This window comes from Anopheles cruzii, chromosome 2 (genome assembly GCF_943734635.1).
Source record: "Anopheles cruzii chromosome 2, idAnoCruzAS_RS32_06, whole genome shotgun sequence".
In the NCBI taxonomy this organism is placed as follows: Eukaryota; Metazoa; Arthropoda; class Insecta; order Diptera; family Culicidae; genus Anopheles; species Anopheles cruzii.
Genome location: NC_069144.1, coordinates 11,798,710 through 11,808,324, shown reverse-complemented (window position 1 = coordinate 11,808,324; position 9,615 = coordinate 11,798,710). Strand labels below are relative to the sequence as shown.

General features: G+C 54.2%; 4 protein-coding genes across 4 annotated transcripts; 2 read left to right on the top strand and 2 right to left on the bottom strand.

The window, feature by feature from the left end:
• Window positions 1-36: 36 nt before the first annotated feature.
• On the top strand, window positions 37-956 carry LOC128268616 (uncharacterized). The gene is made up of 4 exons (XM_053005750.1): window positions 37-275; window positions 338-471; window positions 537-703; window positions 785-956. The coding sequence occupies exons 1-4, from the start codon at window positions 122-124 to the stop codon at window positions 840-842; spliced, it is 513 nt and encodes a 170-aa protein (XP_052861710.1). The 5' UTR covers window positions 37-121; the 3' UTR covers window positions 843-956.
• Window positions 957-1,024: 68 nt separating this feature from the next.
• On the bottom strand, window positions 1,025-2,007 carry LOC128278434 (probable tRNA(His) guanylyltransferase). Its single transcript, XM_053017162.1, has one exon. It carries the CDS (start codon window positions 2,003-2,005, stop codon window positions 1,025-1,027), a length of 981 nt encoding a protein of 326 aa, XP_052873122.1. The 5' UTR covers window positions 2,006-2,007.
• Window positions 2,008-2,257: 250 nt separating this feature from the next.
• LOC128268607 (sorting nexin lst-4) lies at window positions 2,258-6,870 on the top strand. Its single transcript, XM_053005740.1, has 2 exons — window positions 2,258-2,497; window positions 4,552-6,870. Exon 2 carries the CDS (start codon window positions 4,561-4,563, stop codon window positions 6,361-6,363), a length of 1,803 nt encoding a protein of 600 aa, XP_052861700.1. The 5' UTR covers window positions 2,258-2,497; window positions 4,552-4,560; the 3' UTR covers window positions 6,364-6,870.
• On the bottom strand, window positions 6,639-9,453 carry LOC128278433 (alpha-N-acetylglucosaminidase). The gene is made up of 3 exons (XM_053017161.1): window positions 9,223-9,453; window positions 7,753-9,150; window positions 6,639-7,692 (listed from the first exon to the last, which is right to left on the bottom strand). The coding sequence occupies exons 1-3, from the start codon at window positions 9,451-9,453 to the stop codon at window positions 6,964-6,966; spliced, it is 2,358 nt and encodes a 785-aa protein (XP_052873121.1). The 3' UTR covers window positions 6,639-6,963.
• Between the last annotated feature and the right edge of the window lie 162 nt (window positions 9,454-9,615).

Sequence of the window (9,615 nt, the reverse complement as noted above, 5' to 3'; positions counted from 1 at the left end):
CCCAATCTCGTATTTACATTCAGCGAATGGCGCGATCGTGTGCTTTAACCTTGTCTCCTGGACAACAATATCGGACATTTTACATCGGCTGAAAAGGTGGTGCCCCTTAATTTGCCAAAGAATGTGCGACACAATGGTGATGGGTGTGAACTCGCAAAATCGAAAACGATTGCGGTCCGACGATAGTGAAGGTTGCTTTGTCACGCAAAAAAAAACTTTCGTCAACCAACGCCTGCTCGATCGCCAAGATTCGGAGAAGATGAAACAAATTCAAGGTAAGAACTTTTGTCGCCCAGTTTGGCTTCCGGGCGCTTAACATTGTGTTTCCTTCCTTTAGCTAGAACAATCGGCCTGCTTTTCGAAGGGGCCAAGAAGCACAGCAAAGTAGGCGGCGGTCCTATCTGTGGGAAGGAATCCTTCAGATCCGTTCGCTTGCTGGGTGGTGGAGAAATCGACTACGATCCGGCTTCCGTAAGTCCGCTTCTTTTAGCGCACAAGACTGCTTCAGTTTCGATCAGATTTTGTCTCTTCAAAAGGTTTCTGCTTGGGTGACGAAAAAGGCCGACAGACACTGCCGTCTGTGTGACCAGTGGTCGATTGTGCACACAGATTGCACGAACTGTAACCTCGAGCTGTGCGAGTACTGCGGAGTCGATTGCAGCAATTGTCCGGAGAAAATTTGTCTCAACTGTGTGAAGCTATTGTAAGTAGCCGACACAGTGTTTGTTACCAACACGAGCTACGTGGCCAGTATCAATGTTAATTTACCTCAACACCATTTCAGCCAATGCGAATCGCAGGATAAACCGTGCTGTGAGCAGTGTAAAATGTTTCTACGTTAAAAACCGCGATACAAAACTGGCCGTGGTCGCAGTGTTCGCAATAGAAAGAACCGATACAATATCATAATGTTTCGTGCAAGTGTTAAAGATCCGCTTTTAGCTTAGATAAGTAAAGTTCCTTGTTTGTCACGGTAAATGATACACTAGTTTGACCCGTTGTGACCATTTTTATGTATTTTATTCTATCGAACGCCCGAACACGTCGGTAGCCGATTAGTGTTCTGGTTCATTCCTTGCCGCCGCCGCTGGTACACTTCGAGCTGGTAGCGAACGATTGGTTGCACCACGGCGTCGTCCTGTCCTGCCAGCTGGAACGTGTCGTCGTGCTTCTGTTTCTTGTCTAAAATCTCCGGGTGTTTAGTCCAAAACGCGTCGGTTATGAGATCCTCAAAAATGGGCACGATGAATTTCTGCTTACTCCCCGTGCCATCCGGTACGGTAACGTTCTTGCGCAGCAGGATGGTACCTTTCCGGTACATCGCCGGTTCGTTGTTGTAGTTGATGTTAAACTGCGAGAAGAGTATCTCGTTCTTATCGCTAGCCAGCGTTCCCTGGAGGCGTTGCTCGGATTCCGCATTGCTGAGCCCGGACGCCACCAGGTTCCAGAAGGTGGTGTTGTACAGATTGTTCACGTGAACGTCCGCCTGTCGCCAGCTGAGGTAATCACGTAGGTTCTCGTCCGTCGGATACAGGACGGCGCGGGCATCGAACGACGGTGGGTAGCGCATGGTCAGGGAACGCCCCTCGAAGATGCGCGCCCAGTGGAACATGTACGCCGAGGTGAACAAACTTGCCACGTAGCTGACCAGTTTATCCCGCCGGCGCTGGTACACGTTCGCGTCCCGGCGAAACACGAACGAATACTCGTCGCTCTGCCCGTACGCGATCGCTATTTCGTTGAACTCCTGCATCACCGTCATACCGGCCATATTCATCAGCTGCAGTGCGTCGGGGTCGTTGGGTTTACTGAACCGGTGCACATCGCAAAACCGGTGGAAGCCTTTGCCATCGATCCGCACCACCACCCAACAATTGGGCAGCAGCTTGTCTTCCTGCTCGAAACCCTTCACGTACTCGAAGCGACTCAGAGCCATCGCGGTGGTCCGCAACGATCGTTGGATTTGTTTATTTACCGTCCTTAACACCGATGAAACAACGGACATACTTTGAGCAACGTTCCGGGAGAAAAGGAAAAACAATTGTTTTGCTGGACATTGCTGACAGTTGCTGAATGGTGTACCACAGTTGATCCGGGGCGCGTCGGAGCTGTCAAAAGTACGTCTTGATGGGCAGTGCATTGTGCGAACGATGAGCAAACACATTCGCGATAAAAGTGATACCAAAGCGAGTTTTATCTAGTTCTGTGCCGCAAATTGTATGTCGGGGGGTACCGTAGCTATCGGAGTAAAGTGTTGAGACCCCCGATCCCGGTTTCCGGTTTCCAAACTCGGAACGGGGCACGATCTGGACGATTCCGTGCACCAGGATTGGGACCGAAAGGAGGCTGTCGGATGATACGGATTTGCCGTCGTCTGCCGTTTGTGGTGCTCCTGCTGCTGCAGTACTGTTAATTAAGTTGACGTCATACCTCCAGCGGATCCGCGCAGCTGGATGTTTGGAAGCTGGTTTTAGTTCGTCGTGTTGTCTACATTAGCGTAAGTACTCTCGCCCGTCGTCGCGCCAGGAAGCGTGTCGTGATTGCGGCAAGGTCAGCGCAAAACACGGTCGCACAAAGCGGGATACGCCTAGTCGCGAGAATGCGAAAAGGGTTATTCGACGACGGTGTCGGCCGGATCTCGACGGGACGGTGCAAGTGATGATGATGGTTAATTGAATCAATCACGTCCCCCTTTCGTCGTAGTGGTGGTGGCCGAGCTCGCGATTAGAATCGCGAGACAGACGCGCGTGATCCACAAAACAATGCGACTCGTTGTGTTACGGCGTCGCAACCGGCAGTTCTCTTTGCTCTGATTTCCCCACGACGCATCATCGCATATCAGTGCGGGTGTGCAACGATTACGACAAAGCGCCTCACGCTCAGCGCCGTGTGCCTTGGCGTTGGCATTGTTGGCCTTCTCCGCGTATGACTCACGGATTAATTGTTTTGATAGAGTGAAAAGTTTGATTTGTCACATCGATTGATGTATCGGTGCACATAAAAAGCAGATAAGCTCAAAGCCTTCTTCGTGTGTCAAAATTATGCACCTCCGAGACGAATGGGTGCCGTCCGCGAGAAGGTGTTTCAGATGATGAAAAATCTTTCCTTTGATTCGATAGCAACGATTGATGAGATGATTCATCTGGCCACACGAATGAAGCCGCGTGCGGTGTTTCAATCTAATTATGCTAATGTTGTATGTGCGGGACACGAAAAATTGCAAGAAAAACAAGGCCAGAATGAGTCAATCCACACAATACAATTTCGTTGTTGCTGATTCGGCTATTAGCTTCCCACATCGTTTCTGCCTTGGTGTGCAGCACTATTGATATGTATTTGCGGTACGTGCTGTCAGACAATCAGCCCTATTATGGTTCTCGATTCGAGTCGTCGAACGGTCATCTGTATTCATCTGTGTTCATTTGGTTATCCACTCGCCCGTTCGAGCTCTCGAACGGAAATCTTCAACTGGATGAACGCTTTCTGTTGAAAGCTTTCAACTGAATGAACTTTTCCGTTCGACAATCGCTATTATGGTTCTCGAACGGAAACTCGAATTCGACAATCCGACTTCCGACAACTTTTTGCAACGGAAAGAGCCGTTCCGTTAGGATGTCTTTCATTTTATCAATTATTTTGTATTGTTTATGCTGCGCCGTGCAAAGATAGTGATACTTTCAAAGATAGTTTGTATTTTGGTGATGAAAAATTCAATTTGCCAAATTTACATCGCAATATTTTGCGATTAATCTTTGCATTTTCAGTTCCTTTACTGTCACTGTCGCTAGTCCAAAGTAGGTCTGCCTAAGAGCCTGCTCTACAGCAGATAGGATAAGTGATAGGGAACTCAGTAGCTCACACATTTGTGTACACCAAGAACAAATAATCATGTACACTGAGAACGCGTAATTGTAAACGCGTAAACGTTGAACCAACAAGTGTCTCCTTATTATGGCCAGCGACAAAGCCGCACCGAATCCGAACGTTGCTTGCCGATCACCGATCACTTTCATCGCGTTGGAAAACGGGACCAGCTAGCAGCCGAACTCGCTGTGTAACCCGGAACTAACCGCACAAGTCGTCGCGCGTTTCGTTCGTTATTTCGTGCGCGAACTTGTACTCATGATCTCGGTGATCCGCCAGCTTACAATATTTCGAGTTACAACCTTTTACACATCTAAAAATTTCAAAAATATAATAGCAAGAATCGCACGCACAGCTGATCTGCTATCTGTGTATGTGTATCTGTGTGTGCAATGTTTACAAAAATGCACAAGAAATGACAGTTCGTACTCAAAGAGCTTAAAAAGCTTTCACATTTAAGCTTTTTAGCACATTTTAGCACATTTAGCACTCGGAGCTTCTCGATTCGACAACCATAATAGCGTCGTTCGTGTTCGACATTCGCGTTCGAGACTCGGATGAATTTTTCCGTTCGAGAACGCGGATCGGGGGGAATGTCGAAGTTTGCTATGGTCAGCAGCCAGCAAAAGCTCCTGCTTACAACCGTTCCTCAACCGATTCGAAGCTAATGTTTTGTCTCTCTTCCAGTGTGCCACGATGCCCCGCGTGAAGGTACTGTACGATTTCAGCGGTGAGCCAAACTCGTCGGAGATAACGATCGCGGTCGACGAAATCCTGACCGTCACGAACACGGACGTCGGCGAGGGATGGTGGGAGGGCACGAACTCGCGAGGCCAGCGCGGCCTGTTCCCGGCGGCGTACGTAGAAACGATACCGGACGCTTCGACGGCACCGTCAGCTCCACGGATGCCTCCACCGCCGTCGGCGGTCACGATGACACAGTCCCAGAGCGGCCCAGCCTGGAGTTCGGGCGGAGTTACGAAGTCCACATCACAGCAGGCGGTCGGCGGTGGCGGTGGGGCGAATCGATACGATCAGACCGCCGATGACTGGGGCGAACAGCAGGACGATTGGGACGACGATTGGGATGACGATAATGATACATACTCCGAGATTGGTCCCGGTTCGGCGGGCGGAGCAGCCGGTGCAGCGGGGCGTGGATCCCACAATGGCCAAAGCTCGCACCATCAGCAGCAGCAGCATCAGCTGACGCATTCGAGCAGTTACTATGCCAACGCGAACTTGCCTGCGCCGCCAGCGAGCGATGGAGACAATATGTCGCTCGCCTCGACGGCAACAACTGTGGCCGGTGGTCGCCGGGCGGGTGGTTCGGGGCCAAAGATTTTCACCAAATCCGGCGACACCTATCTGCTGGGGCTGCCGGTGCCGGATGTGTCGGAAGCGGACCGGGTGCACGTGCTCGCCATGGAGCACGGTATCGTGTGGAAGCCGATGCGCGACACGTACACCGTGACGGTGGACTCGCCGAAGAAGGAGAAGAAGTTTAACGGACTCAAAAGCTTCATCGCGTACCAGTTGACCCCGTCGTTCAACAACATTCCGGTGGCGCGCCGCTACAAACACTTCGACTGGCTGCACGAGCGGTTGGTGGCCAAATTTTGCCTGATCCCGATCCCGCCGCTCCCGGACAAGCAGATTTCGGGCCGGTACGACGAGGGGTTTGTCGAGCACCGGCGCGTGCAGCTGCAGGAGTTTGTCGACTGGATGTGCCGCCATCCGATCCTGGCGACGTGCGGCGTCTGGATGCATTTCCTCACGTGCACGGACGAGAAAAAGTGGAAAACGGGCAAGCGGACGGCCGAGAAGGACCCACTGGTCGGGACGATGTTCTGTGCGTCAATCTTTCCGCCGGAGAAGACGCTGCTCCAGTCGCAGGTAGAACCGCAGGTCGAGGCGGCCGGCACGTTCGTGCCGCAGATGGACGCCGCCGTCAAGACGCTGTTTGCGATCTGCGGCGATCAGTCGAAGAAGTTTCAGGTGCAATGGAAGAAGGAGTACCAGCGCATCGGTGAAGGGTTCTCCGAGATGGCCCGCGCCCTCGGGGTCGACGAGCGGCGTGCCGCGACCCAGCTCAGCCTATCCAACTCGGTTGGGCACGCGGCGGGAGTGTTCATCAGCATTGGCCAGCTGTTTGGTGAGCAACCGAAGCACGACTTTGTGCCGTTCTCCGATCGGTTACACATCTACCGGGGGCTGCTCGGGGGCTGGCCGGACACACTGAACGAGTACCGGAATGCGGTGGCGAAGCGCAAGGACAGTGAACGGTTGACGGCGGAACAGAAGATGGACAATGGCCAACTGCAGGAGGTCAACCGGCGGGTGGACGTGATGTCGTACGCACTGATCGCGGAAATGTCCCACTTCCGGGCGGAACGCGACACGCACCTCAAGGACACGATCCACAGCTTTATCGGCGCCCAAATCGAGTTCTACAAAGCGATCGTGCAGAAACTGGAACAGGCTCAGGGTTATTTCTAGACCGCGTGACCGCCGGGCGAGAACGGGGAGGGGGGACAAGGAGAATTTGCGAGTGCCTTTCGGGTGCGTGTGAAAGAATTGGGCGCGGCATTCCACGATCGCGGCACCCAACCGCGGCCATTCTGCTTTTGCTTTTCGTGACCTTTCGCGCGGCCTTCGGAGTGGCTCGTTTCGGAGTTCCGCTTGTAGTTCTCCGCTACAGGGACAGTGAGGCACCGTTAGGGTGCGCGCACCGGTCGGCCGGATTTTTATAAACATATTTTCTTCTTTTTACGAAACGCAGGGCTTTACGGAAGTGATTTATGCTAAGAACAGGAGGGCGCTCGGAATCAGGAATGGCATCTGGCCCGAACACCGCTGGTTCGGGCTGGTAGAGGGTAAACGGCGCAACTTGCCTCCACATTAACGATGTTTGTATGAGAAACACTAAAATTAATCAAGAAAACAACCTATGGACCTATTGTAAATTGCAATGTGAAACAAGACACGAGCATAACAAAAATATGAAACGCCTTAAATCGAACACGGAACTCGAACGCTTGATGATGACAGGACAGCACGGTGGAGCACTCGATTGAATCGATCAGAGTGAATCTCGATTTAGCCCGCTACCGAAAACCGATTGCGACGTTTGGCGAGCTTTAGGAGCCGTGCTGGTGGTGCCGGTGGAGTCACCGGTACTTCCGACAGTCCGCCTGCGATGCTGGACCACTTGTTGTACAGCGAGCGCGCCAAGCGCACCGGATCCTCGCCGGAAGCGGCCGTGGCGTACCGTTTGTCGTCCGTGGTGAACGGCAGCTCGACGTTGCGGAACACCTTGTCGCGTATTCGCGAATCGCTTGCCGTTCCGTTCGCGGCCAGGGCAATGCCCAGTTCGGTGAGAAATACGCGCCAGCGGGGCATGAAAAAGTCTTGCACCATACCGGCCCACTGTTTGTTGGCGTAGTCCACGATCTGTCCCTGGGGTCCCCAGAGCGTTATCTGGATGCGTGCGTTGTACTCGTACTTCTGCCGCTGGAGCGGCGTTTCACCAAACTCCCGCGCTGCGGAGAGCCAGGGTCCCAGCAGGAAGTGTTGCTCGCTGGCCAACAATCGGTCGAGATCGGCCATCAGCTCCAGGAACTGGTTCGCCTGCAGCCCAAAGCTGTCGCTGTCTTTGCGCCGGTAATTATCCATCAGCGTGAGGTAGAGCGCGTCGGCCACGTTCTGGGCCAATTGGCGCGTCACATCGACCACATCGTACCGGCAGAGCGCGTTGCAGTCACCCTCTTCGGCAAAGGAGAGCAACCGCTCGACGCCCTCGTTGAAAGCGGTCACATTGTACCAAACCTGTGGGACAAAAACACCGGATTAGAATTCGGCCTGCAGTGGCTTCCGGCGCGGTCTTACCCATGGATTAAGCTTGGTACTCGGTCGCCGGTTGAAGGTGTACTTGCCGTGCATGCGCACCTGGCCGGCGTACGAGTATACGGTAGTACGGAAAATGTCCCACGCTTCTTGGGCTTTCGATTCACCGCCGGATCCGTAACGAACCCGGGCGTACTGACGGAACCACCGCTCCGGGTCCATCTGCTGCGGATGCTGTCGGTCGTCGTACCACCCCAGTTCGAGGGCGTACTCGTACAGACCGTAGTTCTGGTTGATACCCTCCGGCGTAATTCCGACGCCGAGCATTGTGTACGTTGCGTTGCCGCGCGTGCTGCCGATTCCACGGTACACGCGATCGACCGTACCGAGCATACCGAGGGTCCCGCCAAAGTTGCTCAGCATACACCAGATGAACGGCTGGCCAGCGTACGATTCGGTGCGTCCGTACTGTGGGAACTGTTCCGACTGTAGGTCGAGCACCAACATCCGGCCCGTCGGAACGGCCGTCAGAAAGGCGCGGATGGCACGATCGCTCCAGAAGGGGTTCTTCACAAACATCCACCCCTGCAGCAGCCAGACGGCCAGTGGGTCGACTTCCGCCATCGCGTCGTAGATCGAAGAGGCCACACTCGTGAGGTACTTGCCACCGGACGAGATCGGATCGATCTCGTTGAACGGATCGGCAAAGTACACGTGATCGCTACCGTACCGCTCGATCATGCGCGCCAGGAACCGGGAACCGAGCTCCCCGAAAAGCGGCTCCGTTGGGTCGAGAAACAGGGGGCTCGCGTACTGGGGCGGAAAGCCGTTCCACACGGACACGTTGGCGAACTTGGTGTTTGGGTAGAGCGCCCGGAACGGTACCGGAAGATGTCCGGCAAACGCCGGTAGCGCTACGATCATTCCGAGTCGTCGCATCTCGTGGACCATTCGCTGCTGCAGGGTGCGACCGAACTCGGCAAAGCTCTCCATCAGTGGCCCTCCCCAGCCGCGGATGTTACCCATCCGTTGCCAGGCGAAAAAGCCCGGCCCCGACAGGTGGTTCTCGATTTGCGGTGCCGTTAGGTTGTACTCCAGATACAGGTCGATCCAAACGTCCTCCTGGAACGGTGCCAAGCTCAGCGTGATGCCCTGCAGGGCCATCCAGTCGATGTGTGTCCGCCACTGCGTCCAACGCCACCACGTGAACGAGTATGACCACGTGCACACGTTCTGGTAGTACACGAAGGCGCTGGGAGCCGTTACGGTTTCATTGACGGCCGGCAGCGGGACCGGCAGCCGCAGTTGCGACCCTTCCCAGGCCACCAGGCAGTGGCAGTAGTATTTCAGATAGTGGTAGAATGCCTTCGTGGCAACCACTCCGCTTGAGGCGGTGATCTGCACCACCGCAGGGTCCGACGCAGTTTCATCTTTGAATATCTTTGAAACACGGGACAAACACACAGTCACACGTACTGCTTCAAGACACTCCGATCCGTCGACGATACTCACGTGAAACGTATTTCTTTCCAGGGAGCTGTTAATCTGCACCCGGAACGGTGCCGCTTGTTCCGCGCCGATCGTTCGGGCGATCACCTCCAGTGCGGCCTTTCGCTGGACGCTGGCCGATGCTTGTGGGCGCACGTGCTGGAGAATGTGGGCCGCGTACTCAGGGATGGCGGCGTCCGCTTCCCGGAGCAGAAGCCAAGGGGTCGCGAGTAACAGTATTAAAACACTCCTCATCGTCTCGAGCGGCGGCTGGCTGATGTGGACTGATCCGAAATCGGAGTCCGAACGGCGGGTAAGCTAATCTTGAGGACGGTATACGTAAACACGGGAGCGCCTGGTGATGATAATGGACCAATTGAATGAAATTACTATCAGCTCTCTTGGGGGGACTTGTGT